Here is a 22,701-nt window from a genome sequence, read left to right as displayed (position 1 = left end):
TGACTTTGTTTAGTTGCCGATAGTCTACACACAAACGCATACTCCCATCCTTTTTCTTTACCAGTAACACTGGCGATTTCCACGGAGAAACACTCGACCAGATAAAACTTTTACTCATTAGTTCTTCTAGCTGATATTTGAGTTTAGTTAATTCCAACGGTGACATTCAATATGGAGCAACTGAGATTGGCCCAAATCCAGGTAGCAACTCAATTGCAAACTCGATTTCTCGAGCAGGAGGAAATTCAAGAATGTCGTCCGGAAATACTTCAGGAAATTCACATACAACCGGAATTTGCTCTAAGCTTTGTTCCTCACCTGACACATTTGCAGCTAACAGTATAACACCCTCAATTCACACCCACTACAGTTCACAACGATAGAGTTCAAATAATAATCCTTTGCCACAACCGGCCCCTCTGATCCTTCTGACTAAAGTGCAACATTCTTTCAGAACAGATTAACAGCACGCGGTTCTTAGATAACCAATTCAATCCCAAGATGAGATCAAGACCAATCATCGGCAGACAAATCAAATCATGAACAAAATCTCGCTGTTTAACTTGGAATGATACTTGTGGGCAACCTATTCTAGTCACAATGGCTTCAGAAGTAGCATTATGCACTTTCAAGTCATCACCCAACACTACCATCTTTAATCCTATCTCATTAGTCTTTTCAAATGCTATAAATGAATGCGTTGCTCCAGAATCAAACAAAGCATTTAAAATTTTATCAGAAACTTCACAGTTACCTCTATTCAATGTCTCGAATCCCTTGGCACCTGCGGCAGAAGTCGTGAACACTCTCCCTGGTTCTTGTACTCTACCGATCTCATACTTCTTCTTTTCTGGACAATTCCAGGCCAGGTGTCCGGGTCATCCACAAAAGTAACACACTCCCAACCTAATCTTCAAGGGACTCTAGGATGATAATTTCCGCACCTCTGACAACTTAGCTCATTCTGTGGCTGCTTCTCGAACCTTCTACCTTGATTACCAGTGTTATTTGGCCTTCTGAAGTTGTTATGTCCTTGATTATGCTGTAGAACAAAGCCTCCCCGCTTAAAGGTTCTACCCCTTGGTGCGAAATTCCTTCCTTGAGTTCTCTGAAAAGGCATTCTCTGATTTCCCTTATTTAATGCTGCCTTCCTCACACACTCTTCAGTCACCCTACTCTTATTCACAAGCTGAAAAAGTCCCTAATCTCCATCGGCCCAACGGAGCTCAGAATATCGCTCCAAAGTTCTTCCTCATACTTTATACACTTTCATTCAGTAAAATCCTCTGGAGCACCTTGACAGATTCGCAAAAATTGGCACAATTCTTCAAGCCTATTAGTGTACTCTGTAATAGTCATTTGGCCCTATTTCAACTACAGCAACTCAAGCTCCTTAGCGTTCCTAACTGAACTGGAAAAATACATTCTATAAAACTCCATTCAGAACACCTCCCAAGGTATCACAGCACCATCTGGTTGCAGGATACGTTGTGTTTCCTACCACTAGTACTGGGCTTCACCCTATAACTGGTAGGTCTCGAACTCAACCCACTGTTCTTCGGGAACCTGATAAGCCTGCAGAGCCCGCTCCATTGCTTGAAATCAGTTATCCACCTCAGTAGGATTTGTGGTCCCCCTGAAGGTTGGAGGGTGCACTTTCAGAAAAGAGGCAAGCGTCATTGGCCCTTCTTCACCATTGTTCCCGTTATTCCCGTTATTCATCTGATTCTTCAACGCCTCGGATGTCGCCTGCATAGCCGCAGTCATATTTTCCAGGGCAGCCATAAAGTCCACAGGGTTATTCCCTGCTGGTTCAGGATTTGCATTGCCTAATCTACCTCTGCCTTGCTCGCGACCGCGTCTGTGAGTCAACATCTGGTTCCTGTTCACACCAAATAAGTGATATCAAGTTGATCACTCTCAATATCTCAAGTCAAGTGCTTCAAAGCCCCAAATGTATGCTCATGGACATTCATGCCACATATATCAGTTAAATAACCTAATTTAGCATGTATAGACACTCTAAATGACGGGCGGTGTTGGAGGGGCATCCTGCTCGAGGGAATTGGAGGTATCACCCATCGCAGGCTCTGTCGACGTCATTGTTGTATCTGTAGCGGGCATAGTAGAAGGAGGCACCTAGTTTGGGTTTGGGACCATAATAAATTGCTGGTTTGATGGACCCGCCTATGACGTCACAGTGGTTGATGGGGTAGCTGGGGTAGAGGGCGATGACTGGGCAGCCCTGGGGGATTCGGTGGAAGCTCGCCCACTACCACAACCATGTGTCCCACTTGACCTACCTCTACTGCCTATCGTCATGTTTATGCAGCAAATATATTAATAACATATTAATAACATAACAAACACGAACAAATAATAACATAAGAAAAAACTCAAGAAATAACAAATAATTCAAAAAGTGGTTTAGCTTAGTAAATAAAAAAAGGAAATTACATAGTGTTTAAGTTTGAAAATAATTAAATTAAACTTTTAAACCATTCTAATTTTATTCTATCTTATTTTCTTTTTAAAGTATTCTAACTTCCATAGCATTCTAACTCTCAAAGAATTCTAACTTTGTTAACAATGTTTCAAAACATTCCAACTTTTAAAGCATTCTAACAATAAAAAAATACTATCATATGCAAACTCAAGAAAGCACAAAATAACATGATGAAACATCAATGCGTACGACAAAACACTGTAATTAATCAGCATAAACCGGCAGTTCTAGTAGCAATATGAATAAGCAAAATAAGAATTAAAATAGTAATTTTCTGACAAAACAACAGCAACCAGTGAATCATCAAAACAGTTAAGCATTGCTCAAACAAATTCAGCAACAATTCTTCAGCCAAAATAACAGTAAAATACAAATTAATGATTCAGACTGATTCACATAATCCCAGTAACAAGGATCAACAATCTTAGATAATAATTCCAAACATATTGAGCAGAGATCAGAACCTATCAATCTAACTAAATTATCCTAACCTAACCACCTAAAAATAATTTACAATAGAAATTAATCTACCTAAAATCAATGAAAACTAATTCATTGAAAATCCCTAACCATCTAAAATCAACTAAAATATAAATCAATCTAATTAAACTAATTTGAGGAGAGAAGAGAGAAAACCTAGAACAAAAATAGACAGTTTGAGCAGCGGTGGTGGCGGGCTTTTCTGTGGCGGCAGGGCAGCAGTGGCAATAACAGAGAACATAGAAGGGAGCGTTTCGAACAACGGCGGCAGCAGTCTTTCCAACAGCAGTAGGATAGGGCAGTAGTGGTGGCAGGGGGCTAGAGAGAGACTGAGGGGTGAGAGGTTAGAGAGAGAGAGAGAGAGAGAGAGAGAGAGAGAGAGAGAGGAAGGTGAGTGAGTAGAGAGAGAAACCAATTCCGAAATGAAGAGGAAGAAGGTTCGCAGTTCGAATTTAGGACACGATTATCATCGGATTTACTAGCAAATAAATCCGATGGTAACATTGTGCGTGTAACCAAAATACAGCGTTTCACAAAATAAGGTTAAGCGTTGGATTTACTCACTAGTAAATCCGACAGTAGCTAGTGCACCAATTTTTTTCCCTCCAATTTTTACCGTCGACGTTACCATCAGAACATCAACTCTGATGATAATATTTTAGGGTGACGAATTCATTGCCAATTCCGACGGTAAATCTGATGAAAAATCCGCCGCTAATATCCGACACTAAATTCAACGGTAAATCCGACGATTCTCAGCATTTTTCTTGTAGTGAGAACCAGTGGCAGAACCAGCCGCGAAAGACGAAGCAGCAATGACACCGCGCGGATTTGATGCGCCCTAATGAGAGGGACCTGGCCTTGTGGATGTAAGCTTAGATGCAATTGAGTCGACAGTGGCAATAGGAGTTGGAGGTGCGGCATCGCGGCATTTCTCCTGCATTGAAATAGAGAAATTCTGTTTAGGGTTTGGTTTGGGGGTTTCACTATTTTGTTTGTTTGGGTTTATTTGTGGGGTGGGAGTTTTAATCATCTGTAAATAGTGAGAGTTTCTATCAAGAAGAGTTTAATAAATTGCCATAAATAAATTATTTTATAGAGTTTTCTAAAAATTTTCTCCAAAAAACTTCCATAAATAAGTAAAAATTTTGTAGTGTGCTAAGAGATTTTTAATTTGAGTTGATTGAGCTATATTTTCTTTATAAATATCAAAATGCATCAGTATCCAAAGAGAGGAAGAAGAGAATAGAAAAGAGAAAATATTACAACAAAAAAAATAGTTCAGAGAGACCATTATTCATTGTTAATAAAAATTTCAAAAAAATTATATTTTAAAATTTTAATACATCGAAAAAAAAGAAAAAGAAAGATCTCTAGAGATTTATTAAAGAAATTTCAAAGAACTAGTGAAACTAAAGGTTTTTAGTATAAATTTTTTTCATTATTTTTTTTTGAATTTTTTTAAAAAATTTTTATAATAAAATATAAAAAAAATAGAAGCTTACCTTAATTAGAGAAGAGAAGAGATACTCTGAAAAATAAGAATGAGTATTTTGAGATGTGTGTTGCGTGTAAATACTACCTTAAATAATGTATGATTGTTATTATTATTATTCCAATTATTTAATTTTTTTAATTTTATTTTATTTTATTATTATTTTGTCTCCTTGTATATTAGTTTACTTATTTGTTCTTCTTTATTTAATTTTTTGGAACAAGGAATATGCCTTCTTATTCCTTTTATTTCAAATCCAAGACTATAATAATGGCTTGTGCAATAATTTTGACTAAAATATCACATATTTTTGTGCAACAATTTTCATTAAGGTATCTTAAACTCTACTATGATAGATTTTTCTCATTTTTTGATATCCAGTCAGTTATTTTATTCTGGTGAAAAAATTAATTAGTGGCAACGTTGAATCTTATAGCACAGTTTCTTTTAAAAACGACGATTATTCCTCTCATATCTCAGTCGCCTTTCAGTTACATTGTCTCAAGCGAAAATGTTGTGACAAGAAACAACAGGTCTAGACTTGGATTAACTATTTATAACATAAGTAAACTCATCTAATTCAAAGTTAAATTCAGCTCGTCCTATTTTTATTCTTATTCATAATTCAATTGTTAGATTACTAGTTAAACTGGATCATATTTAAATAATTATATAAAATTTTATTTTATTATTTTTATAAGTGAATTTTTATTTTATTTGTTATAAAATTAACGGTCTTATTTTTGGATTTTAATAACTTATTAATTACTTTATAATTATTATAGTTATTGAGTATCTATTAAAAATAAAATATTAATAAATATTATAATTATAAAAAAATATGTTATAATTCATAAATTATATTTTTTTAAATACTTAGATATTCAATAAATTCTAATGATTATCGAATAATTATGATAATTAAAAAAACACTGTTAAGTTAACAAGAACATATTATGCTGGATTTTTTAAAATAAATTATTTAATTACTTTACTTATTGATATATGTAATTTGTAGTTTATTTATTAATTTGTATCGTTTTACATATCTCGTTTAGATTGTAAATGAATTAATCTTGAGCATATCTCGTTTACAGTGTAAACAAAATAATTCTAATTCTCGCTTCTATAAGGAAGTCATATTTATAGTGTGAAAAATGTCACTTTTATTCACTTTTACACTTCTTCTTTTCTTCTTTTTGGACATTTTCTTGATATTTTAGAGGTATTTGGACATTATAGCGCACGCAGATGCACAAGATGACGACATCAATTGCTTGAATACGATATGACATGTCGCTGGAGCGATCGATTTCCAGTTAGTGTTATTATTTTTTTCTTTTAAATAAATAAGCATATAGTTATAGTTAAGTTACTTTTATAAATTTAGTATTGTTATATATGACTAGAATAGATGTTATTTTAGTAACATAAAATAAGTTAGTTGTCAGATTAGTTTTCATTAGGTGGTGAAATGTATTGTTAGTAACTTATTTTGTTGACTATTATTTGTAACATATATCCAACTCTTTCAATCTCATTTGTCCCATTAGCTCCGAGACTCTTCAATATTAGACTCTTTAACTCAAACAAAGAACTTAGTCTCTAAATGCGCAAGAGAATAGGACTATCACACTCAAACACAATTCCATTGTCACTATTTTTCATGTGACAATTTAGCATATAGACTGTAAGACCCTAGATTTTGAAAATTTAATAATAAATTATTTATGATTTATTTTATTTATTTGAGAGCATATTTTCAGAAATTTTTGTATTAATTAAGTACTTTCTTATTATTGATTTAAAGGTTTAGTGATTTAAAAACAATGAGGATTTTATATGCGCTAATTTGAATAATTAGATTTTGAACATTATTTTATAATTTTAAAATAAAATTAATTTAATTATCTCTAATTATTGAATTTGAGTCTTTATTTGAAAAATAAATTATAAGTTGATAATTAAATAGTATTTTCATAGATATTATTATTTGATTAAATTTGATTTCAAATTATTACTCTATTACCTTCAATTTTATTGAAATTACTAAATTATCCGAAATTCTCAATTTCAAATAGAAAACCTTAAATTCCCAATTCCAAACCCTAATTTTACTAACCCTAATCCCTTCTACCCAACCCACACACACGTAACCCCCTCCCTTCACACTCGTTCACCCCCCAATTAGCCACGTTACCCACTCCTTACCGCTATTCACTCACCATCACCATTCCCTTTTTCCTTTTATCCCCACCCACACCCACGCAACAAAAGAAAGAAAGAAATCAGAAAGGGAAAGAATGGAAACTGGGGGGGCTTGAGGGGAAAACAGAGATCAGAGGGAGAGTGTGACGGAACAGAGGAAGGAGGATCGCCGGGCTGTGCTGCTCCCTGCGCCGGTTGTCATCGCTGCCGGGAGAGCTAGAGAAGGAGAGAAGTAAAATCGCGAAGACAGAGAGATCAACGGAGACTTTCACGCTGTTCGTCCTTGTCACTGCCATGCGTTGCCGCCGCCGCCGTTAGTTCAGCTGCCGTCGAGCTCGCATCAACCGTCGCCATGGAAACTGCCACCATCATCTCCAAAGCCGCGTCATCGATTAGGTTAGGGAGAAGGAGAATCGCGAGCAACCAGAGGACGAGAAGAACGCGTGGTGGTGGGTGTTCTCTTAGCCATCGCCACCACCGGAGTCACAAACCAAGGTGGAGGAGAAAGCCATCTTCCCCGTTGCTGCTATAGTCGTCCGTACTACTGCCGCTGAAGGAAGGCCGTTCAGTCACCCTCATCAAGTTGCATGTGGCTGTTAGAGCTCCTTGTCTCTGCTCTGATCGTCGGAAGTCACCGACGAAGTTTTGGTCGCCTCATTCCACTATTCTTTTGAATTCCGTAAGTTGCACTCATTCCAAAAACCCTCACTGTTACCATTCTTTTTCATGGTTGTTGAGAACCTTGAGATATTAATGTATTAGGGTTGTGTAAATGCCGCTGCAAATTGTTCGATGATATTGCTATTGGGGAGAGTTGTTGGTGAGGCTAATGCCACTGCTGTTGCTAATCCGGTTTGAGGCTGTTGCTACTGCTGCGAGTTAGAACGAAGTTGGAGTCACGCCTAACTTTGTGGGTTTCGACTAACTAAGGTAGGAGATTTGTTTTAAAAGTAAAGGTTTTAACTTATGAATGCTACTAAAATTAAATGAGTAACTGCAAATGGTTTATGGTTGCTTTGTGTGAATAATTGACGGAATTGAGTTGAATTATAACTGTAGTTGGTGATTGATTTGATGATTGTGCGTGCTGAATGTTGTAAGGGATAGTCTATACAAGATATGTTACTTGCAGCTGTGTATACTGCTTATGATTGATGGTTTATCATGTGTTTGTTTGTTGAAAAGTGTATAGTGAATTTTTGTTATGATAAAGATGCAGAAAAGTGAGTTTGAGTTATGAGTGAGCCTTTGCAACAAGGGGTAAATTAATGAATATAAACTCTTAGAGCTGTGTTGATTATGCTAGCAACTTTAGTTAGTCAAAAGAAAGGTAAAATTATGGTTTTAGATGAATCCTAGGCTTGAATATAGGATTTATAGGATTTGGTATGTGAGGTTGTTGGAAATGTTTTGTGCAGAATTTCTGCAGAAATATGCATAATTGGCAGTAAAACGAATGATTTTCTGGGAGCAGTCCAGACCAAATTTTTAGATGATATTATTTTTCTGTAAAACTTTAGTGTGTCTTGAACATGTCATAAAAATTTCAGAGAATTTGGCCAAGCGGTTTGGAAGATATGATTTTTTGAAGTTTAGTGGTTGCTGCAGATTTTTCTGGTTTTCTGGTTCTGCAGTACCAACTTTCAGATGCTATAACTTTTAATTTAAATAGAATTTTGAGTTGGTTCCAAAAGAATTTTAAAGATCTATCAGTCTATTTTAAGTGAGTACAAGTTTCATGTTCATATCTATTTTGTAGACTTAGATAAGTCACTTGGAAAATCAGTTGTTTGCTGGAAACTCTGAACTGGTTTGTGAAAACAGGGCTGTGTTCCTAAGCTCATAACTTTTTCATGTGACATGGTAATAATCTGAAATTTTGTTTTCTGGAAAGCTGAAAGAGTTTTGTCTAAGTACATAAATTTTGAAAGGCAATGGATGAGAACTGGATTTTTAGTGAATTTAACAAATTTACTGCTCACTGCTGTTTTTCTGCAATGATAGCAGAATTTTAAAACATTTGTACAATTTTCAGTTATAGTCGGAATGCCCCAGAACCAAGTTTTATTTTCTAAACCCGTGATTTTACAATAACTAAAGGGATTAAAGAGAGTATAATGACTAATTAAGAATGTTTACCTGGTAAATAGTTAAGGAAAGTTTGAACGTTGTTAAAGCTGAGGGAACCCGTAAGGGTGGTTTTAGTGCTATTTTAGAGGAGATTATGTCCGAATTTCTATAAAAGTTCAAGGACTTAGTTTAATAAAAATGTGTAAGTTGCTCCTAAGAAAGGTTAAAGTTAAAGACAATGATATTGAGAGATAAAGTGAAGAAAGAAAAATGAGGAACAAGGAATGAAATAAAAGTTGAGAATTATATTGAATGGGCCTTGTGCCGAACTGCTAATGCGAAAGTGCCCGCCTAATGGATAGCCTGAGATTGCTAATGCGGGAATGTTCGCCTAATTGATAGCACTGTTCCTTACTGTGATACACATTGAAATGTTATTATAATGAGGCCTAATTGACACGGGTAACCGTGATGCCAAGGTGTCTAATTGACACAGTAAAGGGACCATACTCGGGGTTCACTCTGAGTAACGTCGGGTTGCGGGTAGACAACCGACGCATGAGCTCATGGCCTGCGCTAGGAACAGGCATGCATCATCTTGTTTGCGCATTTACATTTGATTGTGTTTGCTTTATTTTATTTATTTGTGTTTGTGCTGTTGTTTTGGTGATGTGCTTACGTGCTTTATGGATATTTTACTTGTGTTGTGATCTTAATAAAGTAATTAGGAATGATGTTTATGGATAAGGAATTGTTAATGTGATTGGAATTTTGTTTAATTAACGTGAATTAAAGGAAGGAACTTAAAACTATTTTAAGTGAAATTGTTTTTATGATATGAATTAGCTATTTGTATTTACTCTGTTTAGTGCAGCATTCATATTCCCTACTGAGAACTAGTGGTTTGTTCTCACCCCAAAATCTTCCACCCTTTTAGTGACAGGTTCGGAGACTCAGTTTGAAGCCGCGGGCGATTAGGAGTTTTATTTAAGTTTATGTGTTGAGTTGCTTTTATAGAATTCCCTCGCCCTTGTTTTTATTTTATTTTATTTTATACAGAGGGATAGGAGTTGTAACTGAATTTCTTTTGTATTCTTTTGTAAGATATTTATTATTATTAATAATTATGTGACTAGTATTTTTTTTGAGATCTTTGATATATGATTTTAAGTAATAAAAACAAAAATTTTCGGCTTTTTCCTAAAAATTGAAATGCGAAATTGAACTAAAGGCTCAATATTAAATAGTAAATAAGGAAAACAGGTAAGTAACGCCTTGCTTTGGTACGATCATGACGTGCTGAAAGTTTGGGTGTTATATAGACTTACGACAATATATTTACTACTACTAGATATTTTTACTAAATTTATTGAAAGAATAGCGGAGAAGAAGTAAAATGTTTGTGGAGACGACTGATGCTTGCAGATCCTTTTATAAATATATAACTAGTCGAAATAGTTTTTCACACATTTTTCACACATTTCGTTAACAATGTATATAAGATACATGTGGTTCATCCTCTCTTATGTATCATGTGTGCAAACATGATATATTTATCCCAAAATGTAGTATAAATAAGATACACTTAAACTCAACTCATTTACCATATAAATGAGATAAGTAAAGTAATGCAAAATTGTAAATACTTTACAAATTTCATATATCAATAAAGAAAAGAATTAAATTATTTATTTAAAAAAAATCTCATTTATGCGTGAGAGTACAATACTGACAAAAGTTTAGTGTATCAAAAAAAATTAATAACTATAAATTATGATAAAAAATTTTAATTATTTTTGTATAACAATATTGCAACTTTGGTAATTATTTTTTGAATTGTTTAATATCAAAAAGTATTTTATGATTATATTATGAGTTTAATTTTGATATATTGACAGTGTAAGGTATTTTATCCAATCATATAATTACATCTATTTTTTTGGATGACCAAATTAATTTTAAAGTTAGTTATTTTTATTGATGTGACGTTATACAATTAGATGCGCGTGTAAAATTATTTCATACTAACAGCGCATCAAAATTAAATTCTTATATTATTATTTCTCAATAAATTAATTAGTCTCAAATTTTTTATTCTAAAATATATAGTAATATTTATTAAAAAATAACTCCGAAGCATAACATGAGTTATTAAACTTGTTATGCGTATTTGGTAAGCTTAATAATTTAAAAAGCTTCCATAAAAATACAAATATTTCTTAAATTTTGAAGATACTTATTAAAAATTTAATAATTTTAATTAATACTAATTTTAATATTTATTTAGCTAATTCCACTCTTTTTTTTAATGTTTGTTTAAACGTTATTATTTCGATAAAAAAAATTTTTAATAAAAATAGATAATTTTTTTTATTTTTAATATATTTAGTAAATTTTTAATAGTAAAAATAAAAATATTAAAAAAATAAAAAAAATATCTTTTTTAAAAAATTATAATTTATATTTTTTTAAATTTTTTTTATTTAAAAAAATATTTTTTATATAATAAATAAAAAAATTATAAAATATCTAAACATAAAATTATTTTTATCTTCTCATAAAATTTTTTAAAAAAAGATAATTCAAAAAAAGATAATACACCCAAACAAGCTCTTGCTAGAATGATTATTAGAGAGTGTGTTAACTTCAACTTGGAACAGGATTCTTAGCTTCCTCCCCCGATTACTTGCGGAACTGAATAGTGAATACCGATCCTCCAAGCCTTCCATTGGTTCTAGGTTTCTGCCTTCTGCTTCTCTCTCTGCCTTTCACTACTTACATTCAGTTATTCAAATCGAGCAAGCCGTGCGCACTGCGCACGAGCTCTGCACACCCGCAATCGTGCGCACTCTCACACCACTGCGTGGAAGAGAGAGAAGTGAAAAGCCCTGAAATTATAAGTTAGAAAGGAAGGAGAAGAGGGAGAAATAGCATATGGCTGATCTGTTTGCGTGGCTCATCTCCTTCTTTATCCTTATTGCCTTGCTTGTCATCGTTATTTACCAGGTCAAAATTTCCCAAACGACAACCCCTCTTTTATGTGCATTTTTGTTTTTGAGTTCTTAATTTGCAACGGAAAGAATTTCTCTGGTTAGTTTGTTCATTTGTGGTAATAGATTTTAGGTATCGGTTGCAGAAAAAAAAGGCTTCACTCGTTCTTTCTTTTGCGTGTTAAGTTTCATTAATTCTCTGAAGTTGATGAACGAGAAGAAATTTACTTTTAAAATAGGTTAAAAAGTGAAACTTTTACTTTTCTCTGCAACAGAAGACAGTGAAGAATGAAAATTTGTGGTACGATGGGGCTCTTTTTGTGTAATTTTCCTCAGAAGATGTGATTCAATGGCCAGAATGCATGTGAAATTTTTGTATATTAAACTCAGTTCTAAGACTGGAAAAATATGATCGTAGTTAAGTAGAGTATGCTGTTTAGTCTAATTTTGAATTAGGTACATCTAGTAGAGAGGACCTGAGTTTCTTATGATTGTATGTTCTTCATGTTGGTCTATCATGTTCTAGTTAAGTGTTCTTTGCAATGCCATCAAATTGTCTTTGCAGCTGTTTGCTTATTATCAAGCTTCTGTTTTTTTTGCTATCTAACGTATGCTAACTTATTTCTTTTCCCTTTTATATCCGATGCAGTTAATGTGTTTGGCAGATCTAGAGTTTGATTATATAAATCCTTACGATTCCTCATCGCGAATAAACAAAGTGATTTTACCTGAGTTTATAACACAAGGTGTCCTATGCTGCTTCTACCTTATAACAGGGCATTGGGTTATGTCACTATTTTGTGTTCCTTACCTCTACTACAATTATAGATTGTAAGTTTTCCATCAACTCTAAACATGAATTGAGCAAGTTTTTTGTTTCGGAATGATTACAATAACTGAAGTATGACTATTATGTTTTGTGGAGCCCGTAATTGGAACTACTACATTATAGACAGCAAATTGAAATAAGGATGATGTTTTCATTCCTCTGCAGTGTATATGTATGACTGCCTAGAATAGTAATAACTTCTTTTCTGACATGAGATAAGCCGAGGATGACTGTAACTTCATTTTTGGTTTTGTTGGGGGTTATCCATGTACAGTAGTGTGGTGAGGGAGGAGTGTTTGAAATTTGGATTTGGATTTTTTGGTCCTTCATTCTTCTTCATTTCAATTTAAGTGTATTCTTTGACGAGAACGAAAGCCAAGCTAACTAACCCATTTATTTCAGCTTTATAACTAATGAGTTTATGATGTTTACTTACTTTTTTGTCTCGTAAAAACTAAGAACTGAACAATCTGGGATCTGTTGTTAAGTTTGGTCAGTTTGATACCAGGGTCAATGATTAAGTTTGGCCATTTTAATAAGTTTCCATGTCTCTGTTTGGTTTCTAATAGTTGTGGATTAGTGCAGCTTCAAACCTCAATAGGTGCAGTTTCTGCATCAAACCAAACTCAATTACCCAACCATTAGCATCTCTATTGCTGACTAGCACAAAAGTAGGAGTGATATTTTTGTTGTGCATAAATAAAAAGCTGATTTAACAGACACAAACAGCATTTTGATTTATATATTAGAACTATTGCTAGGTAGGCTACAATTCTTAACATATCTATTTGAGGGGAAGAATGTTTGTTCTCTAAACTGGTAACTAGTGGCAGAATTGATCAATGCTGCTGCAGCAGGCCAGCAACACTCAAGTATTGAGGCACATGCTGCTTGTTCAGTAGATGATCTCAGAATTCGCCGCAGTTAGCCTATCAAAGGAGAGAACTTGTTATATTTGTGTTTTTGCTATCGTCATACATTATTTCATAATGGACTTGAATTTTCTCACTTGAATCCTACTAATTTGATGTATTTTGTACATTTATTTCAGGTACAATCAAGGAAAGCATTTGGTTGATGTTACAGAGATATTCAACTTGCTCCCTCGGGAAAAGAAGCAACGACTCATTAAGCTCTTCTATCTTGTTTTGCTCCTCTTCCTTTCCATATTCTGGTATGCCTACTACAATATAGGCATCGTTTTTTCATCAGCAATAGATGTTATCATTCTTATATTACATGTGCATTTTATGCAGGATGATCTATGTATCATTGGATGATCACAATGCCTAATTTAATCATTTGTTTTTGCGGAGTGCTTTCTGGAAGTTTCCTGTGCATTAAATTGCATACTTTTGCGGTTGAGAGCGGCCATGAACTTCCGATATTGAACATCATTGTGTATTAACGTGTACCTTAGTGAGTTGGGGAATCGATTTGATTGTTGGACAATAATATATTAGGGATTTATATTAAAATTATTAATTCACTTGAGGCAGTTTCATTGCATGTACCTTCTGTCCTTTGTTTGTTCCCTGCATTTTATTCCTTGTGTAGAAATTCTCAGAGGAGTGGAACACCGCTGTGTGTAGAGGTCTGATTAGCATGGAAAGCGTTAACCAAACTTCTCTACTTGTCATTGTAGCAGAACAATGATATATGCGTAAATGCGAAATCTGTGTTCAGCTATACATTCCAAGAAGCAAACTCTTGGTTTTAAATTATGTGCTTAACAAGAAGCAAACACTTCAACTTGGAATAGGAATATGGCATGGAAATAGACAGTCTTTTATGATTTTTCTTTTGGGGTTACTTAAGATGATTCTTGTCATGCTGATTGCTGAGGCTTTCATTTCTTTTCCAATTATTTATATATATATATATATTGTTGCGGTTTTTACAACCACAATACTACCGGCAAGTGTATCGGATCGTACCAATTAATAAACATACGGTGAGTGAGTGTCGATCCCACGAGGATTAACAGATTAAGCAATGAATGATCAATTGTTTAATCTAGTTAGACAATCAAAATTATAGTTTTTAAAAGTTTTAACATAAACAATAAAGTAACAAAAGCAAATAGTGAGTATTGGAAGAGAGTATAATTAAAAGAGTTAAGGTTTTAGAGATGTTGAACCTTCTGGATTAATACTTTTCACTTTCCACCTTGATTATGTAAAGATACAATCATGACAAATCATCAATAATCAAACCCCAATCCCTTGGCAATTCGATTTCTCTTTAACCTAATTAATCGCTAATCCCTTAGTCAATTATTTAAGAAAAGAATTAAGCACGTTCATTGATTCATAAGCCACACAATTCGTAAGAATCTCCCTTAGTTGATTTTATGTCGCTTATCAAGTCTAATTTCAAAACTTAAAATTTGTGAGAATTAGTTTTCAAGTTTAATTCAATTAATCAACTTTTTCAAGAAGTTAAAAGAATTCAAGTCAGAGAAGAATTGTTTCCCAACACATTCAAATCTTTTAGGATGAAAAACAAAAATTTATTCTTGAAAAGATATCAATGCATAAATCAAAGGTAGAAAAAGCTAGTGTATTAAGTCATGGAATCAACAGAGCTCCTAACTTTAACCAAGGAAAATTAGTTGCTCATGTTCTTTAGAGAAATCCTAGAATTATCGAAGGTAAATGTGCCGAAGAAGAGAAGAAGTCTGAAAACGTCTCTCTTCTCCCCTTAAATACAAACCCTAAAGATTCAAATTCAAACTAAAACATTATCAAATTTAAAATAAAATAAAATCTAACTAATTAATGTTTTCCTCCAGCAAAGCTCTCAATCTTATCTCCTTGCAATGCTCAATTAATTATTGTGATTAGTGGGCTTGAGTTGAGTCTTGAATTAGTCACTTGAGTGATGAAGAATTGGAGGTCTTTGGTGAATACATTAAGCCCTTGGGAAGTGACCCATTCCTCACTCACATGGTACGTGAGGTATTCAGGTTGTACATGAAGTCTTGAGATGGCCCATATTGCTCTTTGGCATGATTCACATCGTACATGAAATATCCCACGTTGAACGTGGCCTTGAATTCATTCAAAATTTGCCCCTATTTAGTCCCATGCATTGTATGTGGAAAATCCCAGGTACTACATGAAAGTGCAATCATGCGTACGCATGAGATGCCTCATAATTCACTTGTTATGCGTATGCATGCTAGATGTGTATGCATGGCACCTCTACTTCCTATGTTGATGCTTTCACGTCCTACATTGATGTATTCACATACTACGTTGAACTGGGGGTCATGTGTATGCATGATTGAGCATTTTTCGCCACTTGTGCGTACGCATGAATGATGCTTACGCACGACCTCTATTTTGGCGTTGTACGCCAGTGCTCACACGTTGTACGTTGAAAGACCTAGTGCCCCTGGGAGGGCATAACTGGTTGGCGTGGTACACTTGGTTTCAATCCAAAGAGCTCTCTGTTTAGTTCAGAGAGCTTTCTGCTTGCTTCTCTATCTTTGCTCTTTCTTGTTCAAAGTGATTCCTGGCTTCTTTTTTCTTTAATCTTCACCAATTCTCTTCTAAATTCTCCTGTAACCAATGAATGCACACTATCCTTGCGTGAGTTATCCGGATATACCTCGTCTTCATAACAGTCGGCTCCGAGCTTTTATCCTTATTTCCAAGCTGGTGGCTTGAATGTCCGAGCTTTCCGTCCAAAGAGTATATCTCGTTGTGGAGAGAACAAAGGGGGAGTGTACTTGCAAAAGGCAATCCGATGCTTAAGTTAGTATTGCGTATGTTCGTCTTAGTTCTGCCGAAGATAAAACATCTTACCTTTTTTATATGTGAGGTGAAGCAGAGTAGTTATGTTTTTAGCAATCATTTTTATTAAAGGATAGCAATATCGTATCAGATCATTATGATACTTACTTATGGTGTGTGGATCCGAATTATGATGTTTGAATAAGTCATAACGTGCAGAGCCGAGCTATAACATATAAAGCCGATTTATGCCTTTTAAATTAGGTTCTAACAGCTATATCATAGCCCCCAAGCTTGGCCTGACGATGTTTTAATAGAGCAGGTTGGGCTTTTAATGAGTTATAGCTTGGGTAATGTGATGGTTATGGAGCCTTGAAGAACAAAACTCTCACACGATCTAGAATTTTCACAAATAAATTCGCGTTGTAAGTATAGCTTCTAGACCGACAAAAATTCCTTTCTTACAAAAGTTTGGTTGTCACAAGTAAAAAAACCCAAAAAAATAATAATTACCGAAGTATTCAAACCTCGGGACGTCTTCTCAAGGAATTGCAAGGAGGTATGATTTATTATTGGTTATGTAAAAAGATATGTTTTTGGGTTTTTTTAAAATAAAGAACAAGTAATTTAAATAACAGAAAAAATAAATTAATAATAGTAAAATCTCTTGGCAAGGTATAAGAACTGGACGTCCTATCCTAGTTATCCTTATCAGGTGTGAAGAGAATTGGATTATGCTCCCACTTCTAATTAACCCTTTCTAAACAAAGGAAAGTCAAGTGGATAAATTAATTTGATCCTCAAGTCCTAGTCAACTCCTATGGAAAGACTAGAGTTATTGGAGTACAAATTAACCAGCAAAGAATTCCAATTTCAATCAACAGCTGAGTTTGATAACTCAAGTGTTGCTAATTACTCAACCAAAGCCAAAAGGGAAGAAAATCTACTTGAATGAAAATAATTTGGATACATAAATTAAAGAAAGCAATCATAAGTCTGAAATACCTCAAATAATATTAAATAGAATATTCAAATCTTAACATGAAAACGTTCATAAGCCAATTTAGGAACATTAACAAGTAAAAGCATTGAAATAAATAAAATCATAAAATAAATTAAAGGAACTTTGAACCTGTGATTGTAGAAGCAATCCTAAAATAAGAGAAATCCTAATCCTAAATCCTAAGAGAGAGGAGAACCTCTCTCTCTCTAAAACTACATCTAAAACCTAAAAATTATGTGAATGAAAAGTGTGTTTTATGAATGAATGGATTATTCCACTTTATAGCCTCTAATCTGTGTTTTCTGGGCCAAAAATTGGGCCAGAAACAGCCCAGAAATTGCTGGGGGCGAAATCTGCCACGCTGATTTTCGTCACTGCGACGCGTCCGCGTGGAGCGCGCGTTCGCGTCGCCTAGCTGTACGGCCACTATGGCAAATTATATATCAAATCGAAGCCCCGGACATTAGATTTCCAACACAACTGGAATCGCATCATTTGGACCTCTGTAGCTCAAGTTATGATCGTTTGAGTGCAAAGAGGTCAGGCTGGATAGCTTAGCAATTTCTTCAACTTCTTGTATTCCTTCCACTTTTGCATGCTTCCTTTCCATCCCCTGAGTCATTCCTGCCCTGTAATCTCTGAAATCACTTAACGCACATATCAAGACATCGAATGGTAATAAGAGAGGATTAAAGTTAACAATTTAAAGGTCTAGGAAACATGTTTTCAATCATAGCACAAAATCAGGAAGGGAATGTAAAACCATGCATTTTGTATGGATAAGTGTGCAAAGAATTGATATAAACCACTCAATTGAGCATAAGATAAACTATAAAATAGTGGTTTATCAACCTCCCTACACTTAAACATTAGCATGTCCTCATTCTAAGCTCAAGAGAAGCTATAAAGGAGTGAAGAGGAATGTATGAAATGCAACCTATCTGTATGAATGCAACTATATGCTAAGATGTTTCTACCTATTTAGTTGAAAGTAAATAAATTCTCCAAGACAAATATAAATCAAATTCCACTAATCCAAATCATACAATAAAAGACAAGTAAACTTGTAAGAAGATAGTTCATGAAAGCAGAGAACATAGAATTAAGCATTAAACCCTCACTGGTAGTTTATATGCACTCTAATCACTCAAGTGTATAGGGTAATTCACTCTACTCTTCTCTAATCATACTTTCTAAACTTTGTTCTTCATCTAACCAATCAACAAGTATTTAATGTACCAATGCAAACATCATGAGGTCTTTTCAAGGTTGTAATAGGGCTAAGGTAAGGGTGAGGGTATATATATGGCTAAGTGAGCTATAAATTGAATCTTTAATTAACCTAAGCTTTCACCTAACATACATATACTCTATATAATTCTAATTCATGCCTAGCTACCCAAAATTCCCACTTTTTCATCACATACTCATGTATCAACTTTTCTTTAATTTTATCACATATGCATTGATTTTTCATTAACTTAACATTGGGGTAATTTTGTCCCCTTATTCATTTATATATATATATTTTTTTTCTTTTTTCTTTTTCATTTTTTTATTCTTCTTTTTTTATTTTTTTTAAATAGAAAAATAAACATAACTTATCAATGCACATGGATTTTTAATTTTTCTGTTTTACATGAGTAGGCACCCAAATTCCTAATATTTTATTAGAGTAAGAACATAACACATTCCATTATTAACCCTTGTTCCCACAATTTTCCCATACTTAATTGATACACAATTTCTATCTTAAGCTAACCAAAGATTCAATTGGGATATTTAATTGTTTTTCCGCTTAAGGCTAGTAATGTGGTAAAATATAGAATAAATGGGATTAAAAGGCTCAAAGTGGCTAACAAGGGTGACATAAAATGGTAGGCTTATTTGGAAAAAGTGAGCTAAAACAAGTAATGGCCTCAATCATATGCAAGCATGTAAATACACTAAATAGTGGACATATAGAATAGAATAAAGCAAAGTTACAATCATAGAGAAGTGAACACACAAGAATAAAAATTTATGGTTAAATAATGTAACCATGTAATTAGGCTCAAATCTCACAGGTTGTGTGTTCTTAGCTTTTTAAACTATGTTCTAAATACAACTTCAAACAAATTTAACACAAAAGTTTTTAATTTAAATTAGTGAAATACTATAAAAATTTATTGAAAAAGAAAATATTACTTCAACCAAGTAGTAACTAAATGCATAAAATCAAGAAAACATGTAATCAAATATGCAGATGCAACAATGAACTAATAAAGAAAATAAGACATTGGTGTTGAGAAGAAAATAACTAACACATGGAGATCGGTATCGACCTCCCAACACTTAAAGATTGCACCGTCCTCGGTGCATGCTAAGATGTGCAAGTGGAAGGGTTGCTTCAACTAATGCTTTTCTCTAAAGATTGTGCTGATGGACTTGTTTGTCTCCCCATTTAGAAGCTTTCCCTTTCCCTTTCTCGGTGGCCAGCCTGAAAGTAGAGGAAAAGAAGAAAAGTAACCCAGAAAGAAAGATAAAAAAAACAAATAAAACATGGCTGGGTTAATGCTAAATAATGAGGATCACAATTACATGGTAGCTACAACATGCAATTGAGAAAACAATGGAAGCAAATGGCATATCAATGTTGCAAAAAAAATTTGCGACAAAGGGGAAGAGTAGGTAATGAAAGACAGTATAAAATATTACCCAACAGTGTAAAGCAAGTCACTAAGCACCAAAATAATTCAAGAAAAGATGTAACAGTTAAATAAGGAAATTCAACACCAACAGAAAAGTAATAAATTTAGAAAAGAAAGTAAAAATATGTACAAAATTAAAATGCAATGAATGAAAGTATGAAATAAATTAAGTAAAATAGAATGAAGGTGAAAAAGAAAGAGAAGTGAAAGAAAGGAAGAGGAGGTAAGTAAGAAAGAGGGAAGGAAAAATTAGGATTGCGGAAGAAAAGATAAGATTTTGGCACTGATCTAGATAAATTGTGCGTCGCATGCGACGCGGACGCGTGGGTCATGCGGTCGCGTGACTTGAATTGTGCGAATGGCGCGAGAGCAGCCGCGCGTTCACGCGACTCTCTGTTTCAAACTCTTTTTGCCAAATTTTTAAGGTGACGCGATCGCGTGGTTGACGCGATCGCGTGAATGGTGATGTTTTGAAAACGACGCGACCGCATGGAGCACGCGGTCGCCTGATGTAGTTGGTGCTTCTAGCATCAGTCCAGCCTAACTCCATTGCAACATGCTGCCATACACCTATTTACGTCGATTTTACAGGGCCACGCATTCGCGTGGGTGACGCGAACGCATGGGGAGGCTATTTCACAAACGACGCGGTCGCGTGGGTGACGTGGATGCGTGGGCACGTTTGTGCCTAAGGCACGCCTCCAGCCACGCTCTCGCGTGACTTTCTGTTCAGTTTGTTTTCTTCCCAACGCACTTGTGACGCGGACGCATCACGTGCGTGTTTTTTTATGCAATATGAAGATGCAAATGTATAATGCAGATGACTATGCAGAAATTATGAATGAACACGAGTGAAACTAAAATAAAATAAAACTAAGAACAAAAAGGAAAGAATATACCATGGTGGGTTGTCTCCCACCTAGCACTTTTAGTTAAAGTCCTTAAGTTGGACATTTGGGGAGTCCTTTGTTATGGTGGCTTGTGCTTGAACTCATCCAGGAATCTCCACCAATGTTTGTGATTCCAATGGCCTCCGGGGTCCCAAACCTTACTTTTGCACCCATCTTCTTGTTGACCATCTTTGTTCTAACCGGGTGGTAAGCAATCCGAATTCTCACTGAGGCATCCAAACAGCTTCTTAGACCCATACAATTTAGTATTCTTCCAACCATGATACTTCAGTTTGGAGCATGCAACCATATTGAACCTTGCATGATAATTCTTACCACTAACCATCTCCCTCTTACTCTTATAGCCACAAAGAGCTCTAAGTTGACCATCTGTCTCAAGTAAACCATATTCAAGTGGGATGAGAAAGCTAAGGGATATGAATTTTACCCACTTGAATGTTGTAAAGGATGATGGTGACTTAGGCGGAGAGGTCTCCAATAACTTTGGAAAGGTGATTTCAAGCTCCACTCTCTTGTGCTCTTTGACAACTTCCACCTCTTTGCAAACTTCTTCAATTTCAACCTCTTCCTCTTGGTAACTTTCTTCCAATTCAATCTCTTCTTCATTACTTACCAAGGGCATGGGAGGTTGTGCTTCTTCTTCTTTAATTTCCATCTCTTGATCAACCTTTTCAAAGTCTTTAGCCATGATATGCCTTGGAGGTTGTACACCCTCTTTGGCATCAAATTCAAATGTCTTGGAAGGAGGTTCTATGACTGGACTTTCCCATGGAGGTTCTGTATCTCCCAAGTCTTCAACCTCTTCTTCTTCTTCTTCTTCTTCTTCAATAATTGCTGCTTTGTCCAGTTGTTTTAGCATAAAATCGTACTCATCCTTGATGATTTCCTTTCCATGATAGCTCCTTTCAACCATTCCTTCATCTGCAAGAGTCTCTTCCACCTTCACCTTTTGGGCCTCCTCTTGCTCTAAGACAAGATCAGACTCCTCCTCGATGTCTTCCTTTACTAATTCTTCAACCACTCCTTCGACTTCAAGGGTTTCTACTACCTTCATCTGTAGGGCCTCCTCTAGCTTCTTATGAAGTATGGATTCGCGAAGATGATTCCTTCTTTCTTGTTCCATATCAATAGCATAATTGGGATCATCTTGCTCTTGGATTGATGGATGTGGGTGCTCTTCCATGGAGGGTAGTGATGGGATAGAAAGATTATTATGTGGTTGAAAAAGAAGCGCACTAAAACTTGAGGGTTGAATATTGGAGGTAGAGGATTGGTCTATGCGGGATATAAGATTTTGGAGTGTAGAGGTGAGACCAATGATGTTAGAGATGAGTGTGTTGTTATCCAATGGAGGTTGGGGTGGATAGGAGGGTTCATTTGTTGGGAGAGAGGGCTCATAATACGGAGGTGGTTCTTCTTGATAAGGATATGGAGATGGTGAATATTAAGGTGGTGGTTCCAGGTGTGGTTCATATGGTGGTTGGTGTGGTGGATAAGGATTAGGGTCATATGGGGGTGTTTGGTGGTAAGGTGCTTGTGAGTATGGTGGTCCAGAGTTGTGTTGAGGAGGTGGTTCATAAGCATATGGTGGGACTTGTTGGTTATAGCGCATTGGAGGGGGTTGTTGCCAAGAGGGTTGATTAAATCCTTGTGGCTCCTCCCATCTTTGATTTTTCCAACCTTGATGCCTATTTTCATTATAGTTTCCATTCCTTACAACAACATTGGAACTAAACTTGAAACCAGAGGGGTGAGAATTCATAGTAGCTAATAAAAATT

At 35.0% G+C, this 22,701-nt stretch overlaps 1 protein-coding gene across 1 annotated transcript; it reads left to right on the top strand.

The window, feature by feature from the left end:
• Positions 1-11,358: 11,358 nt before the first annotated feature.
• LOC107630604 (protein cornichon homolog 4) lies at positions 11,359-14,390 on the top strand. The gene is made up of 4 exons (XM_016333801.3): positions 11,359-11,765; positions 12,399-12,580; positions 13,630-13,752; positions 13,835-14,390. The coding sequence occupies exons 1-4, from the start codon at positions 11,694-11,696 to the stop codon at positions 13,869-13,871; spliced, it is 414 nt and encodes a 137-aa protein (XP_016189287.1). The 5' UTR covers positions 11,359-11,693; the 3' UTR covers positions 13,872-14,390.
• Positions 14,391-22,701: the final 8,311 nt, after the last annotated feature.

Source organism: Arachis ipaensis, chromosome B1 (assembly GCF_059453495.1).
Source record: "Arachis ipaensis isolate K30076 ecotype BB chromosome B1, ASM5945349v1, whole genome shotgun sequence".
Taxonomy (NCBI): Eukaryota; Viridiplantae; Streptophyta; class Magnoliopsida; order Fabales; family Fabaceae; genus Arachis; species Arachis ipaensis.
Note: the sequence above shows the minus strand (reverse complement) of the source record. Positions and strands in the feature narration are given on the sequence as shown.